This window comes from Ambystoma mexicanum, chromosome 2p, assembly GCF_040938575.1.
Source record: "Ambystoma mexicanum isolate Mex_15411 chromosome 2p, UKY_AmexF1_1, whole genome shotgun sequence".
Lineage (NCBI taxonomy): Eukaryota > Metazoa > Chordata > Amphibia > Caudata > Ambystomatidae > Ambystoma > Ambystoma mexicanum.
In genome coordinates, this window is record NC_090923.1 from 104,783,644 (window position 1) to 104,808,217 (window position 24,574).

Consider the following 24,574-nt stretch of genomic DNA (forward strand, 5'->3'; position numbering starts at 1 on the left):
TCCACCATGTGCAAGTGTAGGGTATAGCTTCTCCACCATGTGCAAGTGTACGGTCTAGCTTCTCCACCACGTGCAAGTGTGGGGCATAGCAAAGCGCGCAGTGGGGATGTCATGGGAAATCATGCATGCATTCAGTAACCAGCGCATGCAAAAAAGGGGGACCAGCAATAGTGTGTGCTTAAACTTCAACAACCCCTTTCCCTCTATCCAAGGAGCGGTGTCGCCATTATCTTCTCAGATTGACCCTGCTCTGCTTTTGCAGAGTGTGTTCAAGCAGAAGCAGGTTGATGGGTCTTGACATTGGTCAAATAGCCGCCTCAAGTCAACAGACAATCACTGTTCATCTGCTCTTGGCTTGGTTTGCTCGTGACAAGGAATGTTATTGTTTTTCCCCAGAAAGGGGCTAGTTTGCTCTGAAAATGTAGGCATGTTCCCCAATGCCAGTCCTCTGAAATGCAGCTTAGTTTACTTCCGTTTACTTCTCATATAGCGCAACACGCCCGCAGGCCTCAGTGCGCTGACAACAGAACACACATACATGGTAACGAACATCACATAGAAATCAAACAGTGTGATTGGCCAACACAAAAACAACGGAATATAAAAGAAGAAAGCGGGAAATCACACAGATGTCATGAAAAAATAAGTCAGTTCAAAATAAGTCTCACTTTGGTAGGAGAGGACATGTTCAACAAACTTTTGAATGCAGGGTGCATTGAGGTATCTGCCAGTCAGCCAAGTTGGCATGAAGACCAGTCTACCTCAGCCTATCAACCAAATACGAAGGGCCCTGTTAAGGGTGTTGCGCCAGAGTCTATTACAGTTACAGCTTGAGCACCAATGCGGTAACAGCTTGAGTCCACATGCTTAAGAGCCATGCAGAACCATTCGTTATCACCCCTTTTGAAGTCCCATTGGACTCCATTGGGGGCATGGGGCATCCCTGCAAGGGTAATAGCACATGGGTTACTGCATCCATTGGGGGCATGGGGCATCACTGCAAGGGTAATAGCACATGGGTTACTGCATCCATTGGGGGCATGGGCCATCACTGCAAGGATAATAGCACATGGGTTACTGCATCCATTGGGGGCATGGGGCATCACTGCAAGGGTAATAGCACATGGGTTACTGCATCCATTGGGGGCATGGGGCATCACTGCAAGGGTAATAGCACATCGGTTACTGCATCCATTGGGGGCATGGGCCATCACTGCAAGGGTAATAGCAGATGGGTTACTGCATCCATCGGGGGCATGGGGCATCACTGCAAGGGTAATAGAACATCGGTTACTGCATTCATTGGGGGCATGGGGCATCACTGCAAGGGTAATAGCACATTGGTTACTGCATCCATTGGGGGCATGTCCATCACTGCAAGGATAATAGCACATCGGTTACTGCATCCATTGGGGGCATGTCCATCACTGCAAGGATAATAGCACATCGGTTACTGCATCCATTGGGGGCATGGGCCATCACTGCAAGGGGAATAGCACATGGGTAACTGCATCCATTGGGGGCATGGGGCATCCCTGCAAGGATAATAGCACATGGGTTACTGTATCCATTGGGGGCATGGGCCATCACTGCAAGGGGAATAGCACATGGGTTACTGCATCCATTGGGGGCATGGGGCATCCCTGCAAGGATAATAGCACATGGGTTACTGTATCCTTTGGGGGCATGGGGCAACACTGCAAGGATAATAGCACATTGGTTACTGCATCCATTGGGGGCATGGGGCATCACTGCAAGGGTAATATCACATGGGTTACTGCATCCATTGGGGGCATGGGGCATCACTGCAAGGGTAATAGCACATGGGTTACTGCATCCATTGGGGGCATGGGCCATCACTGCAAGGATAATAGCAGATGGGTTACTGCATCCATTGGGGGCATGGGGCATCACTGCAAGGGTAATAGCACATGGGTTACTGCATCCATTGGGGGCATGGGGCATCACTGCAAGGGGAATAGCACATGGGTTACTGCATCCATTGGGGGCATGGGGCACCACTGCAAGGGGAATAGCCCATCGGTTACTGCATCCATTGGGGGCATGGGGCATCACTGCAAGGGTAATAGCACATCGGTTACTGCATCCATTGGGGGCATGGGGCATCACTGCAAGGGTAATAGCACATGGGTTACTGCATCCATTGGGGGCATGGGGCATCACTGCAAGGATAATAGCACATTGGTTACTGCATCCAATGGGGGCATGGGCCATCACTGCAAGGATAATAGCACATGGGTTACTGCATCCATTGGGGGCATGGGCCATCACTGCAAGGGTAATATCACATCGGTTACTGCATCCATTGGGGGCATGGGGCATCACTGCATCCATTGGGGGCATGGGGCATCACTGCAAGGGGAATAGCACATCGGTTACTTCATCCATTGGGGGCATGGGGCATCACTGCAAGTATAATAGCACATCGGTTACTGCATCCATTGGGGGCATGGGGCATCACCGCAAGGGTAATAGCACATCGGTTACTGCATCCATTGGGGGCATGGGGCATCACCGCAAGGGTAATAGCACATCGGTGACTGCATCCATTGGGGGCATGGGGCATCACCGCAAGGGAAATAGCACATGGGTTACTGCATCCATTGGGGGCATAGGGCATCACCGCAAGGGAAATAGCACATGGGTTACTGCATCCATTGGGGGCATGGGGCATCACTGCAAGGGAAATAGCACATGGGTTACTGCATCCATTGGGGGAATGGGGCATCACTGCTAGGGAAATAGCACATGGGTTACTGCATCCATTGGGGGCATGGGGCATCACTGCAAGGGTAATAGAACATCGGTTACTGCATCCATTGGGGGCATGGGGCATCACTGCAAGGGTAATAGCACATCGGTTACTGCATCCAAGTGGGGCATGGGGCATCACTGCAAGGGTAATAGCACATCGGTTACTGCATCCATTGGGGGCATGGGCCATCACTGCAAGGGAACTAGCACATCGGTTACTGCATCCATTGGGGGCATGGGGCATCACTGCAAGGGTAATAGCACATGGGTTACATCATCCATTGGGGGCATGGGGCATCCCTGCAAGGGCAATAGCACATCGGATACTGCATCCATTGGGGCATGGGGCATCACTGCAAGGGAACTAGCACATGGGTTACTGCATCCATTGGGGGCATGGGGCATCACTGCAAGGGTAATAGCACATGGGTTACAGCATCCATTGGGGGCATGGGGCATCACTGCAAGGGGAATAGCACATGGGTAACTGCATCCATTGGGGGCATGGGACATCACTGCAAGGGTAATAGCACATGGGTTACTGCATCCATCGGGGGCATGGGGCATCACTGCAAGGGTAATAGAACATCGGTTACTGCATTCATTGGGGGCATGGGGCATCACTGCAAGGGTAATAGCACATTGGTTACTGCATCCATTGGGGGCATGTCCATCACTGCAAGGATAATAGCACATCGGTTACTGCATCCATTGGGGGCATGTCCATCACTGCAAGGATAATAGCACATCGGTTACTGCATCCATTGGGGGCATGGGCCATCACTGCAAGGGGAATAGCACATGGGTAACTGCATCCATTGGGGGCATGGGGCATCCCTGCAAGGATAATAGCACATGGGTTACTGTATCCATTGGGGGCATGGGCCATCACTGCAAGGGGAATAGCACATGGGTTACTGCATCCATTGGGGGCATGGGGCATCCCTGCAAGGATAATAGCACATGGGTTACTGTATCCTTTGGGGGCATGGGGCAACACTGCAAGGATAATAGCACATTGGTTACTGCATCCATTGGGGGCATGGGGCATCACTGCAAGGGTAATATCACATGGGTTACTGCATCCATTGGGGGCATGGGGCATCACTGCAAGGGTAATAGCACATGGGTTACTGCATCCATTGGGGGCATGGGCCATCACTGCAAGGATAATAGCAGATGGGTTACTGCATCCATTGGGGGCATGGGGCATCACTGCAAGGGTAATAGCACATGGGTTACTGCATCCATTGGGGGCATGGGGCATCACTGCAAGGGGAATAGCACATGGGTTACTGCATCCATTGGGGGCATGGGGCACCACTGCAAGGGGAATAGCCCATCGGTTACTGCATCCATTGGGGGCATGGGGCATCACTGCAAGGGTAATAGCACATCGGTTACTGCATCCATTGGGGGCATGGGGCATCACTGCAAGGGTAATAGCACATGGGTTACTGCATCCATTGGGGGCATGGGGCATCACTGCAAGGATAATAGCACATTGGTTACTGCATCCAATGGGGGCATGGGCCATCACTGCAAGGATAATAGCACATGGGTTACTGCATCCATTGGGGGCATGGGCCATCACTGCAAGGGTAATATCACATCGGTTACTGCATCCATTGGGGGCATGGGGCATCACTGCATCCATTGGGGGCATGGGGCATCACTGCAAGGGGAATAGCACATCGGTTACTTCATCCATTGGGGGCATGGGGCATCACTGCAAGGATAATAGCACATCGGTTACTGCATCCATTGGGGGCATGGGGCATCACCGCAAGGGTAATAGCACATCGGTTACTGCATCCATTGGGGGCATGGGGCATCACCGCAAGGGTAATAGCACATCGGTGACTGCATCCATTGGGGGCATGGGGCATCACCGCAAGGGAAATAGCACATGGGTTACTGCATCCATTGGGGGCATGGGGCATCACCGCAAGGGAAATAGCACATGGGTTACTGCATCCATTGGGGGCATGGGGCATCACTGCAAGGGAAATAGCACATGGGTTACTGCATCCATTGGGGGAATGGGGCATCACTGCTAGGGAAATAGCACATGGGTTACTGCATCCATTGGGGGCATGGGGCATCACTGCAAGGGTAATAGCACATCGGTTACTGCATCCATTGGGGGCATGGGCCATCACTGCAAGGGAACTAGCACATCGGTTACTGCATCCATTGGGGGCATGGGGCATCACTGCAAGGGTAATAGCACATGGGTTACATCATCCATTGGGGGCATGGGGCATCCCTGCAAGGGCAATAGCACATCGGATACTGCATCCATTGGGGCATGGGGCATCACTGCAAGGGAACTAGCACATGGGTTACTGCATCCATTGGGGGCATGGGGCATCACTGCAAGGGTAATAGCACATGGGTTACAGCATCCATTGGGGGCATGGGGCATCACTGCAAGGGGAATAGCACATGGGTAACTGCATCCATTGGGGGCATGGGACATCACTGCAAGGGTAATAGCACATGAGTTACTGCATCCATTGGGGGCATGGGGCATCACTGCAAGGGTAATAGCACATCGGTTACTGCATCCATTGGGGGCATGGGGCATCACTGCAAGGGTAATAGCACATGGGTTACAGCATCCATTGGGGGCATGGGGCATCACTGCAAGGGAACTAGCACATCAGTTACTGCATCCATTGGGGGCATGGGGCATCACTGCAAGGGTAATAGCACATAAGTTACTGCATCCATTGGGGGCATGGGGCATCCCTGCAAGGGTAATAGCACATGGGTTACTGCATCCATTGGGGGCATGGGGAATCACTGCAAGGGAAATAGCACATGGGTTACTGCATCCATTGGGGGCATGGGGCATCACTGCAAGGGTAATAGCACACTGGTTACTGCATCCATTGGGGGCATGGGGCATCACTGCAAGGGTAATAGCACATGGGTTACTGCATCCATTGGGCGCATGGGGCATCACTGCAAGGGGAATAGCACACTGGTTACTGCATCCATTGGGGGCATGGGGCATCACTGCAAGGGTAATAGCACATGGGTTACTGCATCCATTGGGCGCATGGGGCATCACTGCAAGGGGAATAGCACATCGGTTACTGCATCCATTGGGGGCATGGGGCATCACTGCAAGGGTAATAGCACATTGGTTACAGCATCCATTGGGGGCATGGGGCATCACTGCAAGGGTAATAGCACATGGGTCACTGCATCCATTGGGGGCATGGGGCATCACTGCAAGGGTAATAGCACATGGGTTCCTGCATCCATTGGGGGCATGGGGCATCACTGCAAGGGTAATCGCACATGGGTTACTGCATCCATTGGGGACATGGGGCATCACTGTAAGGGAACTAGCACATCGGTTACTGCATACATTGGGGGCATCCATTGGGGGCATGGGGCATCACTGCAAGGATAATAGCACATGGGTTAGTGCATCCATTGGGGGCATGGGGCATCACTTCAAGGGTAATAGCACATCGGTTACTGCATCCATTGGGGGCATGGGGCATCCCTGCAAGGGAAATAGCACTTGTGTTACTGCATCCATTGGGGGCATGGGGCATCACTGCAAGGGGAATAGCACGTCGGTTACTGCATCCATTGGGGACATGGGGCATCACTGCAAGGGAAATAGCACATCGTTTACTGCATCCATTGGGGGCATGGGGCATCCCTGCAAGGGAAATAGCACATTGTTTACTGCATCCATTGGGGGCATGGGGCATCACTGCAAGGGTAATAGCACATGGGTTACTGCATCCATTGGGGGCATGGGGCATCACTGCAAGGGTAATAGAACATTGGTCACTGCATCCATTGGGGGCATGGGGAATCACTGCAAGGGTAATAGCACATCGGTTACTGCATCCATTGGGGGCGTGGGGCATCACTGCAAGGGTAATAGCACATCAGTTACTGCATCCATTGGGGGCGTGGGGCATCACTGCAAGGGTAATAGCACATCAGTTACTGCATCCATTGTGGGCGTGGGGCATCACTGCAAGGGAAATAGCACATGGGTTACTGCATCCATTGGGGGCGTGGGGCATCACTGCAAGGGTAATAGCACATGGGTTACTGCATCCATTGGGGGCATGGGGCATCACTGCAAGTGTTATAGCACATCGGTTACTGCATCCATTGGGGGCACGGGGCATCACTGCAAGGGGAATAGCACATGGGTTACTGCATCCGTTGGGGGCACGGGGCATCACTGCAAGGGTAATAGCACATCGGTTACAGCATCCATTGGGGGCATGGGGAATCACTGCAAGGGTAATAGCACATCGGTTACAGCATCCATTGGGGGCATGGGGCATCAATGCAAGGGTAATCGCACATGGATTACTGCATCCATTGGGGACATGGGGCATCACTGCAAGGGAACTAGCACATCTGTTACTGCATCCATTGGGGGCCTCCATTGGGGGCATGGGGCATCACTGCAAGGGAAATAGCACATGGGTCACTGCATCCATTGGGGGCATAGGGCATCACTGCAAGGGGAATAGCACATCGGTTACTGCATCCATTGGGGGCACGGGGCATCCCTGCAAGGGTAATCGCACATGGGTTACTGCATCCATTGGGGGCACGGGGCATCACTGCAAGGGTAATAGAACATGGGTTACAGCATCCATTGGGGGCATGGGGCATCACTGCAAGGGTAATCGCACATCGTTTACTGCATCCATTCGGCATGGGGCATCACTGCAAGGGTAATAGAACATCGGTTACTGCATCCATTGGGGGCATGGGGCATCACTGCAAGGGTAATAGCACATCGGTTACTGCATCCATTGGGGGCATGGGGCATCGCTGCAAGGGTAATAGCACATGGGTTACTGCATCCATTGGGGGCATGGGGCATCGCTGCAAGGGTAATAGCACATGGATTACTGCATCCATTGGGGGCATGGGGCATCCCTGCAAGGGTAATAGCACATGGGTTACTGCATCCATTGGGGGCATGGGGCATCCCTGCAAGGGTAATAGCACATGGGTTACTGCATCCATTGGGGGCATGGGGCATCCCTGCAAGGGAAATAGCACATTGGTTACTGCATCCATTGGGGGCATGGGGCATCCCTGCAAGGGTAATAGCACATGGATTACTGCATCCATTGGGGGCATGGGGCATCACTGCAAGGGTAATAGCACATGGGTTACTGCAAGGGAAATAGCACATTGGTTACTGCAATATTGCATCCATTGGGGGCATGGAGCATACTGCATCCATTGGGGGCTGGGGGCATCACCACAAGGGTAATAGCACATCGGTTACTGCATCCATTGGGGCATGGGGCATCACTGCAAGGGGAATAGCTCATGGGTTACTGCATCCATTGGGGGCATGGGGCATCCCTGCAAGGGAAATAGCACATGGGTTACTGCATCCATTGGTGGCATGGGGCATCACTGCAAGGGGAATATCATATCGGTTACTGCATCCATTGGGGGCATGGGGCATTACTGCAAGGGAACTAGCACATGGGTTACTGCATCCATTGGGGGCATGGGGCATCACTGCAAGGGTAATAGCACATGGGTTCCTGCATCCATTGGGGGCATGGGGCATCACTGCAAGGGTAATCGCACATGGGTTACTGCATCCATTGGGGACATGGGGCATCACTGTAAGGGAACTAGCACATCGGTTACTGCATACATTGGGGGCATCCATTGGGGGCATGGGGCATCACTGCAAGGATAATAGCACATGGGTTAGTGCATCCATTGGGGGCATGGGGCATCACTTCAAGGGTAATAGCACATCGGTTACTGCATCCATTGGGGGCATGGGGCATCCCTGCAAGGGAAATAGCACTTGTGTTACTGCATCCATTGGGGGCATGGGGCATCACTGCAAGGGGAATAGCACATCGGTTACTGCATCCATTGGGGACATGGGGCATCACTGCAAGGGAAATAGCACATCGTTTACTGCATCCATTGGGGGCATGGGGCATCCCTGCAAGGGAAATAGCACATTGTTTACTGCATCCATTGGGGGCATGGGGCATCACTGCAAGGGTAATAGCACATGGGTTACTGCATCCATTGGGGGCATGGGGCATCACTGCAAGGGTAATAGAACATTGGTCACTGCATCCATTGGGGGCATGGGGAATCACTGCAAGGGTAATAGCACATCGGTTACTGCATCCATTGGGGGCGTGGGGCATCACTGCAAGGGTAATAGCACATCAGTTACTGCATCCATTGGGGGCGTGGGGCATCACTGCAAGGGTAATAGCACATCAGTTACTGCATCCATTGTGGGCGTGGGGCATCACTGCAAGGGAAATAGCACATGGGTTACTGCATCCATTGGGGGCGTGGGGCATCACTGCAAGGGTAATAGCACATGGGTTACTGCATCCATTGGGGGCATGGGGCATCACTGCAAGTGTTATAGCACATCGGTTACTGCATCCATTGGGGGCACGGGGCATCACTGCAAGGGGAATAGCACATGGGTTACTGCATCCGTTGGGGGCACGGGGCATCACTGCAAGGGTAATAGCACATCGGTTAGAGCATCCATTGGGGGCATGGGGAATCACTGCAAGGGTAATAGCACATCGGTTACAGCATCCATTGGGGGCATGGGGCATCAATGCAAGGGTAATCGCACATGGATTACTGCATCCATTGGGGACATGGGCATCACTGCAAGGGAACTAGCACATCTGTTACTGCATCCATTGGGGGCCTCCATTGGGGGCATGGGGCATCACTGCAAGGGAAATAGCACATGGGTCACTGCATCCATTGGGGGCATAGGGCATCACTGCAAGGGGAATAGCACATCGGTTACTGCATCCATTGGGGGCACGGGGCATCCCTGCAAGGGTAATAGCACATGGGTTACTGCATCCATTGGGGGCATGGGGCATCACTGCAAGGGTAATCGCACATGGGTTACTGCATCCATTGGGGGCACGGGGCATCACTGCAAGGGTAATAGAACATGGGTTACAGCATCCATTGGGGGCATGGGGCATCACTGCAAGGGTAATCGCACATCGTTTACTGCATCCATTCGGCATGGGGCATCACTGCAAGGGTAATAGAACATCGGTTACTGCATCCATTGGGGGCATGGGGCATCACTGCAAGGGTAATAGCACATCGGTTACTGCATCCATTGGGGGCATGGGGCATCGCTGCAAGGGTAATAGCACATGGGTTACTGCATCCATTGGGGGCATGGGGCATCGCTGCAAGGGTAATAGCACATGGATTACTGCATCCATTGGGGGCATGGGGCATCCCTGCAAGGGTAATAGCACATGGGTTACTGCATCCATTGGGGGCATGGGGCATCCCTGCAAGGGTAATAGCACATGGGTTACTGCATCCATTGGGGGCATGGGGCATCCCTGCAAGGGAAATAGCACATTGGTTACTGCATCCATTGGGGGCATGGGGCATCCCTGCAAGGGTAATAGCACATGGATTACTGCATCCATTGGGGGCATGGGGCATCACTGCAAGGGTAATAGCACATGGGTTACTGCAAGGGAAATAGCACATTGGTTACTGCAATATTGCATCCATTGGGGGCATGGAGCATACTGCATCCATTGGGGGCTGGGGGCATCACCACAAGGGTAATAGCACATCGGTTACTGCATCCATTGGGGCATGGGGCATCACTGCAAGGGGAATAGCTCATGGGTTACTGCATCCATTGGGGGCATGGGGCATCCCTGCAAGGGAAATAGCACATGGGTTACTGCATCCATTGGTGGCATGGGGCATCACTGCAAGGGGAATATCATATCGGTTACTGCATCCATTGGGGGCATGGGGCATTACTGCAAGGGAACTAGCACATGGGTTACTGCATCCATTGGGGGCATAGGGCATCACTGCAAGGGAAATAGCACATCGGTTACTGCATCCATTGGGGGCATGGGGCATCACTCCAACGGAAATAGCACACGGGTTACTGCATTTGCATAGAAGCCTCCACGCAAAAGCTGGCAGATGTTCACGATTTTATTAGCAAAACTCAGTTTGGTCTAGTGGTAAAACAGGGGGTATTTCCAAGCACTGTCTGTTTGTTACCATTAGCACCAAACGTGCAACGAGGTAGTAAGACTGCGTCCGACAGTCCGAAGAATTGTGGAACACCTCGTTAGATGCTTCTGCATAAAGTGTGTGTGTGTCTGAATGTGTTGTGACAGACAGAGAGCGATACTACCTGTACATTGAGATGCAATCAGTATACACGTTTCCTCTTTTAATTATTATTTTATGTCCCTTTGTAGGGGGATCGTGGTCTACCAGGGCTGACGGGCCTGAAGGTAAGCTCATATGACTGAAGCAAGCCATTGGGCAATGGGGGATATTTTTGGGTCCGGCCAGTGGCTTTATAAGGTTGTTCAGACCTGCATAGCGTTAGGCACTAGCTAGGGCACCACCTGATAACTGGGAAAATGTCATCACCAGCTAAGCTCATTGTGTCCCAGCATGCAACAGGAAAGACTGAGGTTTGCTGGAAAAGGAGGTGAAACTTACCAAGAGCACCTTCTAAGATCCAGCTCCTCTCATGGGACTAGCCAATGGCATTACACGTTTAATCTGACCGGACTTGATTGGCCGGCGATATGCACTGACGTCTTTTCTTTTGTCATTTCAGGGCGTTTCAGGACTGATGGGTCTGCCTGGTCCTGCCGGGCCTGCGGTAGGTGCTTGCTTCACTCTACTGGATTATGATGTCTTATCACTGATAGGAGGCATAGCTTTAAAGAGAATGGCACATGCCAGAGTACAGCATGTGGAACCAAAAGGGCATTTGGATGATTGACAATAAGATAGGTATATGTCAGTGACTTACTGCCAGAAGTGGCTCAGAAATAAACCACTGACAGCAGAGTGTAGGGAAGTGGGAGCTTCCACTATAACTGCTGTCACTGCTGTTTGATAATCATTCATTTATCGAGTGATAGGTGTGCTTGGTCCTATAGTTGCCCGCCCAGAGTGGGTGGGTGCTAATCCAGTGGCCCCAGTTTACATCTGATATCTCAGATGCTACCTGCTAGTTTCCCAATTCATTTTAAGACATGGCTATTTAAGCAAGCCTTTGCAGTCCCAAAAACCCTCTGATACTAGCTTCATGAAACGATGGCCACTTCTCTCAGAACTAAACTGGTTCAGGGTTACGTAGGTTGTCATTGTAATGCATGCGTATACTTGGGTTAATTGGTTATATTCATTATTATCTACCCTGAATGGTTTCTGTTCTTACACTTATGTACCCATCTGGTATTCTTCCCCCGCCTTGCATTCCCTTTTTACCCCCACGTCCTCCCGCAAAAGAAAACTAGGCAAATGCCACAGTATGAATCTCCAACAATAATTGGAGGATCCATAGAAGAGTATGAACGGTAAGCCGTAACTGTAATGACGGACACCCTAGACGTCTAGGATCAATATGAACGTTGATCCGTAACTGTGATGATGGACACCCTTGACGTCTAGGATCCAAATGAACGTTGATGCGTAACTGTGATGATGGACACCTTAGACATCTAGGATCCACATGAACGTTGAGGTGTAACTGTGATGATGGACACCCAAGACGTCTAGGATCAATACGAACGTTGATCCGTAATTGTGATGATGGACACCCTTGACATCTAGGATCAATATTAACGTTGATCCGTAACTGTGATGATGAACACCCTTGACGTCTAGGATCCAAATGAACGTTGAAGCGTAACTGTGATGATGGACACCTTAGACGTCTAGGATCCACATGAACGTTGAGGTGTAACTGTGATGATGGACACCCAAGACGTCTAGGATCAATATGAACGTTGATCCATAACTATGATGATGGATACCCTTGATGTCCAGGATCAATATGAATGTTGATCCGTAACTGTGATGATGGACACCCTTGACGTCTAGGATCCAAATGAACCTTGATGCGTAACTGTGATGATGGACACCTTAGATGTCTAGGATCCACATGAACGTTGAGGAGTAACTGTGATGATGGACACCCAAGACGTCTAGGATCAATATGAACGTTGATCCGTAACTGTGATGATAGACACCCTTGACGTCTAGGATCCAAATGTACGTTGATGCGTAACTGTGATGATAGACACCTTAGACGTCTAGGATCCACATAACATTGAGGTGTAACTGTGATGATGGACACCCAAGACGTCTAGGATCAATATGAACGTTGATCCGTAACTGTGATGATGGACACCCTTGACGTCTAGGATCCACATGAACGTTGAGGTGTAACTGTGATGATGGACACCCAAAACATCTAGGATCAATATGAACGTTGATCCGAAACTGTGATGATGGACACCCTTGATGTCTAGGATCAATATGAACGTTGATCCGTAACTGTGATGATGGACACCCTTGACGTCTAGGATCCAAATGAACGTTGATTCGTAACTGTGATGATGGACACCTTAGACGTCTAGGATCCACATGAGCATTGATCCGTAACTGTGATGATGGACACCCAAGACGTCTAGGATCAATGTGAATGTTGATCCGTAACTGTGATGATGGACAACCTAGACGTCTAGGATCAATGTGAACATTGAGCCGTAACTGTGATGATGCACGCCCTAGACATCTAGGACCAATATGAACGCTGTGCCATACCTGTGAAGATTGACACTTCAGCCATAGCTCTATAGCCAAATGAATGGTGGCCACTAGCTATGATGAATGACATGCTAGACTTCTAGGAGTCATACGAATGCTGAGCCCCAGTTTTTAAGACTGACACTGTAGTCCGTTAGGATCCCTACATGTATGTAAACATGTTCTATGCACAGCGCTTCAGCCAAAGCGCTATATAAATAGGAAATCATTATGAATACAGAGACCTACCTGTACAAACTGACAGTCTAGTCCACTAGGATCCAGTCGAATTCTGAAACCAAGCAGTACACATTGACGATATGGTTCTCTTGGATCCATATTAATGCTGCGCCCTAGCTGTAAAGACTGACACTCTAGTCCAATAGGATCCAGACTATGGTTGAGCCCTAGCTGTATCCATATGAATGCTGTAGCCTAGCTGTAAAGACGGAAACTGTTGTCCACTAGAAGTCAGACGAATGATGAGCCCTAGCTGTAAAGATTGACACTCTAGTCTACTAGGATCCAAATGACGGTTGAGCCTTAGCTGTTTAGATTGACCTTCCAGTCCACTACTTTCCATATGGATGCTGTGGCCTAGCTGTACAGACTGACAGTTTAGTCCGCTAGGATCCAGACTAATGTGGTGCCCTAGCTGTCAAAAATACTGGCAACATAGTGCACTAGGATCCAGGCCAAAGATGAGCCATAGCTGCAAAGATTGACACTCTAGTCCACTAGTATCCAGATGAATGGGGAGCCCTCATTGTAAAGATTGACACTCCAGTTCACTAGTATCCAGACGAATGCTATGCCCTAGCTATAAAGATTACAGTTCTATGCCACGTGGGTCTAGAGGAATGCTGACCCCTAGCAGTGACAATTGATACTCTAGCCTCCTTGGATCAATAGGAATGCTGGGTCATACCTGTGAAGATTGACATTTCAGCCTTAGCACTATATCCTTATGAAGGATGACTATTTCCCGTGATGACTGATACGATAGTCTCCTATGTTTTGTGCGAATGATGAGCCCCACATACTGGTTGATGCTCCAGCCCATGCACTAGCCATACAATTGATGAACCGTAGCTATGATGATTGACAACCTAGCTCTGTAGAGTCGATATAAACATTGAGCCCTAGCTGGGATGATTGACACTCTAGTTCTCTGGAAACCATATGAATGGTGAGCCCTAGAAGTGATGATTGATACCTGCCTTTCTAGGATTCACAAGAATGCAGAGCTCTAGATGTGATGACTTCCTCTATCACATATAAGTGATGACTGACCCTCACTTGAGCAGAATGCGATACATACGAATGTTGAGCCCTTAGGGCATGGACTGATACTTCCGCCCTAGCACTAAATCAATACAAACACTGAGCCCTAGATTTGATGATTGGCCGTCTAGTGCTCTAGGATCCATATGAATGCTGAGCCCTACCTGTGATGTCTGACACACTAGTCCTCTAGGATCCAGGCAAACAGTCCTAGGTGTGATATTTGATATTCTAGCCATATGGGAGCAATATAAACACTGAGCCCTAGCCTTGATGTCTGACACACTAGTCATCTACAATCCATTCCAACACTGAGATGTGATGATTGATATTCTAGCCCTCTAGGGTCCATGTAAACACTGAGCCCTAGTTGTGATGACTGATAATCTAGCCCTCTAGCATCCATATAAATACTGAGCCCTAGCTGTGATGATTGATAATCTAGCCTTCTAGGATCCATGTGAAACACTGAGCCCTAGCTGTGATGATTGATAATCTAGGCCTCTGCGATCCATGTAAACACTGAGCCCTAGCTGTGATGATTGATAATCTAGCCCTCTAGCATCCATATAAATACTGAGTCCTAGCTGTCATGGTTGATAATCTAGCCCTCTAGGATCCATGTGAAACACTGAGCCCTAACTGTGATGATTGATAATCTAGCCCTCTGCGATCCGTGTAAACACTGATTCCTAGATGTGATAATTGATACTCAAGCAATCTGGGATCCACATAAACACAGAGCCCTAGCTGCCATGTCAAAGCCACTAGTCCTCTACGATCCATGCCAAAACTGAGATGTGATGATTGATAATCTAGCCCTCTAGGATCCATGTAAACACTGAGCCCTAGTTCGGATGATTGATAATCTAGCCCTCTAGGATCCACGTAAACACTGAGCCCTATCTGGGATGATTGATAATCTAGCCCTCTAGAATCCATGTAAACAATGAGCCCTGGCTGTGATAATTGATAATCTAGCCCTCTAGGATTCATGTAAATCCTAAACCCTGGCTGTGATGATTGATAATCTATCCCTCTAGGATCCACGTAAACACTAACACCTAGCTGTGAAGATTGATAATCTAGCTCTCTAGGTTCCATGTAAACAATGAGCCCTAGCTGGGATGATCGATACTCTAGCCACCTGGGATCCATGCAAACACTGGTTCCTAGATCTGATAATTGATACTCTAGCCATCTGGGATCCATATAAACACTGAGCCCTAGCTGTGAAGTCTGACACACTAGTCCGCTACTATCCATGCCACCACTGAGATGTGATGATTGATAGTCTAGCCCTCTAGGATCCACGTAAACACTGAGCCCTAGCTGGGAGGATTGATAATCTAGCCCTCTAGGATCCATGTAAACACTGAGCCCTATTTGTGATAATTGATAATCTAGCCCTCTAGGATCCATATAAACACTGAGCCCTAGCTGGGATGATTGATAATCTAGCCCTCTAGGATCCACGTAAACACTGAGCCCTATCTGGGATGACTGATAATCTAGCCCTCTAGAATCCATGTAAACACTGAGCCCTTGCTGTGATAATTAATAATCTAGCCCTCTAGGATTCATGTAAATCCTAAACCTTGGCTGTGATGATTGATAATGTATCCCTGTAGGATCTATGTAAACACTAACCCCTAGCTGTGACGATTGATAATCTAGCTCTCTAGGTTCCATGTAAACAATGAGCCCTAGCTGGGATGATTGATAATCTAGCCCTCTAGTATCCATGTAAACACTGAGCCCTAGCTGGGATGATTGATAATCTAGCCCTCTAGGTTCCATGTAAGCACTGAGTCCCAGCTGGGATGACTGACACTCTAGCCCCCTGGGATAAATGCAAACACTGATTCCTAGATGCGATAATTGATATTCTAGCCATCTGGGATCCATATAAACACTGAGCCCTAGCTGTGATGTCTGACACACTAGTCCGCTATGATCCATGGCAACATTGAGATGTGATGATTGATATTCTAGCCCTCTAGGATCCATGTAAGCACTGGTCCCTAGATGCGGTAATTGATAATCTAGCCCTCTAGGATCCATGTAAACACTGAGTCCTAGCTGTGATGATTGATAATCTAGCCCCCTAGGATCCATGAAAACACTGAACCTTAGCTGCAATGATTGATAATCTAGCCCTCTATGATCCATGTAAACATTGAACCCTAGCTGTGATGATGGATAATCTAGCCCTCTAGGATCCATGTAAACACTGAACCCTACCTCCGATGATTGATAATCTAGCTCCCTAGGATCCATGTAAACACTGAGCCCTAGCTGTGATGTCTGACACACTAGTCTTTTACAATCCATGCCAACACTGACATTTGATGATGGATAATCTAGCCCTCTAGGATCCATTTAAACACTGAGCCCTAGTGGGGTTGATTAATAATCTCGGCCCTTAATCCATGTAATCACTGAGTCCTAGCTGTGATGTCTGACACACTAGTCCTCTATGATCCATGGCAACACTGAGATGTGATGCTTGATAATCTAGCCGTCTAGGATCCATGTAAACACTGAGTCCTAGATGTGATCATTGATTCTCTAGACCTGTAGGATCCATATAAACACTAAATCCCAGCTGTGGTGTGGGTGGACATTGCACTTTCATTAAGTACATACATATCTACCCTTTATTTATTTATTTATTTTGCATCTGTAAGGCACTTATACACCAAGAATTCCTTTGAGGAGGTGAAGTCGAATGTGGGACTTCTTGGCAAGGTCCTTAATGTGAGGGATGAAGGTGAGAGATGAGCTGAAGATAACTCCAAAGTTTCTGGCTTCAGATGAAGAAGAAGGGGGAGAGCCCATAGAAGATGGCCAGAGAGAGGGAGAGAAAGAGGGCGCATGAGTCGCGATAGGAAGGATCACAGTCTTACTGGCATTGAGGCAGAGATCATAGGAAGTACACCAGGACCATCTCTCTGTTGAGATATATCTAAGTTGTGCATGTGTACTCCACCAAAAGTGCATACAGTCATGTCCTCCTTTTCTCTGTCCATCAATATCTTAGTCATGTGTCTGTGTGTGTACATTTCACTGTCATTAAGTAGGTACATATCTACTTTCTCTCTGTTGAGCTATATCTTTGTGGGTGTGGGCGGGGGGGGGGGGGGGGGGGGGGTGTGTGTGTGTGTGTGTGTGTGTGTGTGTGTGTGTGTGTGTGTGTGTGTGTGTGTGTGTGTGTGTGTGTGTGTGTGTGTGTGTGTGTGTGTGTGTGTGTGTGTGTGTGTGTGTGTGTGTGTGTGTGTGTGTGTGTGTGTGTGTGTGTGTGTGTGTGTGTGTGTGTGTGTGTGTGTGTGTGTGTGTGTGTGTGTGTGTGTGTGTGTGTGTGTGTGTGTGTGTGTGTGTGTGTGTGTGTGTGTGTGTGTGTGTGTGTGTGTGTGTGTGTGTGTGTGTGTGTGTGTGTGTATATATATATATATACACACATTGAACCATGTCCTCCTTCTGTCTCTGGGGCTATAGCTTAGACATTGGCCTTCAGTGGCTGCAGTTTGATGACCTCTCATTTGGCACCTGGTTTGTGTTTTGAACAGGGAACCCCCGGAGCGGACGGCGCACGTGGCGAGAAGGTGGGAAACACTGTAAAAGTGCTCTTGCACTGTTACACATTGTATTTATTTTACTGCTGGGTTTTGCACTCACTCAAAAGAACTACAGAACCTAAAACAGGTAAAGTTTCATTTCTGACATCTCAATTCAATATCAATCGAGGAAGTGTACAGAAGCCCAGAAAACCGAGGCCCCATAGAAACCCTTTTTGAAGTTCAGTGGAGGACTGGCCAAGAACAGCAGATGACCAGCCATTCCTTGAGGCACCCAGACATACATCCTGAAATGCTCTGCTCATTGGGTCCTCGATCCTGTACATCTCTGAGGACCCACTACAGCAGGAGAATTCCTCTTAGGTGTGTGTGGGGGACAGGGGCGTGAGGGATCAGGCCTGATGGTCTGGTTTCCAGATTCACCACGAGATGCATCCAACTGCACGATGCTCTCTCTGGACCTGTTCCAAGACTGCACGAGAAGTACTGCACCGACTCACCCACATGTATAGAGAAATGCAATGGCAGGTGAAGACCATGAAGCACATGTGGTCTTTTTGTTACCTGCATGGCCTTAAAACACATACAGAGGCATATCTTCAGCTTGACCCCTTCTTACTTTACATTCATACTGGTCCAGTTTTTTATGTTTTATTCTTGCTAATTTTATGACTAATTTTCCCTATTTTATATTCCCTCCATCCCTCCCTTCGACCCTATTGCAGCTCAAGTCTTGCACCATAGTTGTCTGATGCCTCAGACGTGCCTCCAATCCGTCTCTATACCTTGAGAGAAGGGACCTTTTGAAGTATACAGTCCTCTATACTAGGCCTGACTAGTTGGCAGTGTTCCTGACAACACTAAACCCCATCTGTAGGATTTATATCTCACTACATTACAGTGATGAGCAGTACATAGAAATGAACTCTAGCGAATGTTAAGAAGTTGGTGTGTTTTTGGAGTTCTCCTAAATGATGGGTGTCTCCAATTCCCAGCTCTCATGGGGTATTGGACGACTCTGATGATCCCTCACGATTGACTATGCCGGCATGGAATTTATATTTCAAATCATCTGGACAGCCAAAGTTTGTAGACCTCTGATAACTGATCTCTATAATATTTAGTGATCTCTGGGACCTCACGCCCCAGCATGCACCATTCTTTTGTAGTTTTTGTACATTATCTTTTACTTATTTTCATTGAAGCTTAGCTGACTTCTCACAGAGCTTCAAGCTTTTCTCAATAGTATACCTTTTTTGACCCTGTCCCTTTGATTGTTCAACCCGTGTGCGGCTTTTCATCTAATTTGCAAATCGGTACATCTGATCTTCCATATTCTCTTCTATGTGCTTTAGCGAGCCCATCGCAATAACTAACCGCTTTGAAACACCATTCATCACTGCCTTTTGCTTCGGAAAGAAGCCTCTTTGTGAGACCCTTGTGAACATGTCTTTTGCTAAACCAGTTCAAAGTTTAATTTACCAGTGTTGATACCTGTGCCATGGATATGTAAGTTGTCTGCAACTTTCCTACATTTAGCAGTATTGGAATCTTTGCTGGAGATTAGGAAGGAGACCTCCCTTGCTCACCCTTCATTTAATCTCCTGATCATCCAATCAAAACACTCACATTAGCTTTGTCTGTTTGACTTTGCCCTACATTGACTCTGTAACCCACTGTTTTCAAGTTGATGGGACTATTTTTTATTATTAGTGATTTCATTTCTCTCTCGGCCACAGATGTCAGCCTCCATCCTCTTATGTGGCATGAGACCACAACTGCCTTTCTCACCATGAGCTGTGGAGACAATGTGTGGCTTTGCTTGTCTTTAAGACTGAGGCACTGGGGTTTCCCTCGCCTAGTTTCCACAGGATAGGTTAAGCTGCCTCTTTCAGGGTGCTTAAATCTCCCCTATCTGCAACCCCTTCACTCCTTCTTTGCTCTAACCCTCCTCTGGGCCACGCTATGTGGGTTGAACCCCATCAGATCAAGGTCTCACCCCTCCACTTCCGTGGGTGTGCCTTTCTGTTCTTGCTAGCAACCACCCTGCTAGCCTCCTACACTTCCTTCCACTTCTTCTCTCCCTCCTCCTCCTGATATTCCACACCAACCTCCTCCTGATATTCCACACCAACCTCCTCCTGATATTTCACACCAACTACCTCCTGATTTACCACACGAACCTCATCCTGATATTCCACACCAACCTCCTCCTGATATACCTACCACACAACCTCCTCCTGACATACTATACCAACCTCCTCCTGATATACCACACAACCTCCTCCTGATATACCACTCCAACCTCCTCCTGATATTGTACATTAACCTCCTCCTGATATAACACACCAATTTCCTCCTGATATTCCACACCAACTTCCTCCTGATATGCCACACCAACCTCCTCCTGATATTGTACATCAACCTCCTCCTGGTATACCACACCAACCTCCTCCTGATATTCCACACCAACCTCCTCTTGATATTCTACACCAACCTCCTCCTGATATACCACACAACCTCCTCCTGATATACCACTCCAACCTCCTCCTGATATAACAAACCAACCTTCTCCTGATATTCCACACCAACCTCCTCCTGATATTCCACACCAACCTCTGCCTGATATTGCACATCAACCTCCTCATGATATACCACACCAACAACCTCCTGATATTCCACACCAACTTCCTCCTGATATTCCACTCCAACCTCCTCCTGATATACCACACCAACTTCCTCCTGATATTCCACACCACACTCCTCCTGATATGTACCTCACCAACCTCATCCTGATATTCCACACCAACGTCCTACTGATATTCCACACCAACCTCCTCCTGATATTCCACACCAACCTCCTCCTGATATTCCACACCAACGTCCTACTGATATTCCACACCAACCTCCTCCTGATATTCCACACCAACCTCCTCCTGATATTGTACATCAACCTCGTCATGATATACCACACCAACCAACTCTTGATATTCCACACCAACTTCCTCTTGATATTCCACACCAATCTCTTCCTGATACACCACACCAACCTCCTCCTGATATTCCACACCAACCTCCTCCTGATATACCACACCAACATCCACCTGATATTCCACACCAACCTCCTCCGATATACCACACCAACCTCCTCCTGATATTCCACACTAACCACCTCCTATTATTCCACACCAACCTCCTCCTGATATTCCACACCAACTTCCTCCTGATATTCCACACCAACCTCCTCCTGATATACCACACCAATCTCCTCCTGATATTCCACACCAACCTCCTCCTGATATACCACACCAACCCCCACCTGATACACCACACCAACTTACTCCTGATATTCCACACCAACCTCCTCCTGATATACCACACCAACCTCCTCCTTATATTCCACACAAACCTCCCCCTGATATACCACACCAACCTCCTCCTGATATACCACACCAACCTCCTCCTGATATTCCACACCAACCTCCTCCTGATATTCCACACCAACCTCCTCCTGATATTCCACACCAACTTCCTCCTGATATTTATTCCACACCAACCTCCTCCTGATATACCACACCAACTTCCTCCTGATATTTATTCCACACCAACCTCCTCCTGATATACCACACCAACTTCCTCCTGATATTCCACACCACACTCCTCCTGATATACCACACCAACTTCCTCCTGATATACTGCACCAACCTCCTGCTGATATTCCGCACCAACCTCTTCCTGATATTTCACACCAACCACCTCCTGATATACCACCCCAACCTCCTCCTGATATTCCACACCAACCTCCTCCTGATATACCACACAACCTCCTCCTGATATACCACTCCAACCTCCTCCTGATATAACACACCAACTTCCTCCTGATATTCCACACCAACCTCCTCCTGATATACCACACCAACTTCCTCCTGATATTCCACACCAACCTCCTCCTGATATTCCACACCAACCTCCTCCTGATATTGTACATCAACCTCCTTATGATATACCACACCAACCACCTCTTGATATTCCACAGCAACTTCCTCCTGATATTCCACACCAATCTCTTCCTGATATACCACACCAGCTTCCTCCTGATATTCCACACCACACTCCTCCTGATATGTACCTCACCAACCTCCTCCTGATATTCCACACCAACCTCTGCCTGATATTGCACATCAACCTCCTCATGATATACCACACCAACTTCCTCCTGATATTCCACACCACACTCCTCCTGATATGTACCTCACCAACCTCCTCCTGATATTCCACACCAACGTCCTACTGATATTCCACACCAACCTCCTCCTGATATTCCACACCAAGCTCCTCCTGATATTCCACACCAACGTCCTACTGATATTCCACACCAACCTCCTCCTGATATTCCACACCAACCTCCTCCTGATATTGTACATCAACCTCGTCATGATATACCACACCAACCAACTCTTGATATTCCACACCAACTTCCTCCTGATATTCCACACCAATCTCTTCCTGATACACCACACCAACCTCCTCCTGATATTCCACACCAACCTCCTCCTGATATACCACACCAACATCAACCTGATATTCCACACCAACCTCCTCCGATATACCACACCAACCTCCTCCTGATATTCCACACCAACCACCTCCTATTATTCCACACCAACCTCCTCCTGATATTCCACACCAACTTCCTCCTGATATTCCACACCAACCTCCTCCTGATATACCACACCAATCTCCTCCTGATATTCCACACCAACCTCCTCCTGATATACCACACCAACCCCCACCTGATACACCACACCAACTTACTCCTGATATTCCACACCAACCTCCTCCTGATATACCACACCAACCTCCTCCTTATATTCCACACAAACCTCCCCCTGATATACCACACCAACCTCCTCCTGATATACCACACCAACCTCCTCCTGATATTCCACACCAACTTCCTCCTGATATTCCACACCAACCTCCTCCTGATATACCACACCAACTTCCTCCTGATATTTATTCCACACCAACCTCCTCCTGATATACCACACTAACTTCCTCCTGATATACTGCACCAACCTCCTGCTGATATTCCGCACCAACTTCTTCCTGATATTTCAAACCAACTTCCTCCTGATATTCCACACCAACCTCCTCCTGATATACCACACCAACTTCCTCCTGATATTCCACACCACACTCCTCCTGATATACCACACCAACTTCCTCCTGATATACTGCACCAACCTCCTGCTGATATTCCGCACCAACCTCTTCCTGATATTTCACACCAACCACCTCCTGATATACCACCCCAACCTCCTCCTGATATTCCACACCAACCTCCTCCTGATATACCACACAACCTCCTCCTGATATACCACTCCAACCTCCTCCTGATATAACACACCAACTTCCTCCTGATATTCCACACCAACCTCCTCCTGATATACCACACCAACTTCCTCCTGATATTCCACACCAACCTCCTCCTGATATTCCACACCAACCTCCTCCTGATATTGTACATCAACCTCCTTATGATATACCACACCAACCACCTCTTGATATTCCACAGCAACTTCCTCCTGATATTCCACACCAATCTCTTCCTGATATACCACACCAGCTTCCTCCTGATATTCCACACCACACTCCTCCTGATATGTACCTCACCAACCTCCTCCTGATATTCCACACCAACCTCTGCCTGATATTGCACATCAACCTCCTCATGATATACCACACCAACAACCTCCTGATATTCCACACCAACTTCCTCCTGATATTCCACTCCAACCTCCTCCTGATATACCACACCAACTTCCTCCTGATATTCCACACCACACTCCTCCTGATATCTACCTCACCAACCTCCTCCTGATATTCCACACCAACGTCCTACTGATATTCCACACCAACCTCCTCCTGATATTCCACACCAACCTCCTCCTGATATTCCACACCAACGTCCTACTGATATTCCACACCAACCTCCTCCTGATATTCCACACCAACCTCCTCCTGATATTGTACATCAACCTCGTCATGATATACCACACCAACCAACTCTTGATATTCCACACCAACTTCCTCCTGATATTCCACACCAATCTCTTCCTGATACACCACACCAACCTCCTCCTGATATTCCACACCAACCTCCTCCTGATATACCACACCAACATCCACCTGATATTCCACACCAACCTCCTCCGATATACCACACCAACCTCCTCCTGATATTCCACACCAACCACCTCCTATTATTCCACACCAACCTCCTCCTGATA

The 24,574-nt window shown here is 48.7% G+C and overlaps 1 protein-coding gene across 1 annotated transcript in view; it reads left to right on the top strand.

Moving 5' to 3' along the window:
* The window catches only part of COL7A1 (collagen type VII alpha 1 chain), a 782,081-nt gene that overhangs the window by 381,088 nt on the left and 376,419 nt on the right, over window positions 1-24,574 (top strand). Inside the window, exons 48-50 of the mRNA XM_069646196.1 lie at window positions 11,067-11,102; window positions 11,438-11,482; window positions 18,273-18,308. Of these exons, the coding sequence (XP_069502297.1) occupies window positions 11,067-11,102; window positions 11,438-11,482; window positions 18,273-18,308 (117 nt within the window). The remainder of the gene's footprint in view (window positions 1-11,066; window positions 11,103-11,437; window positions 11,483-18,272; window positions 18,309-24,574) is intronic.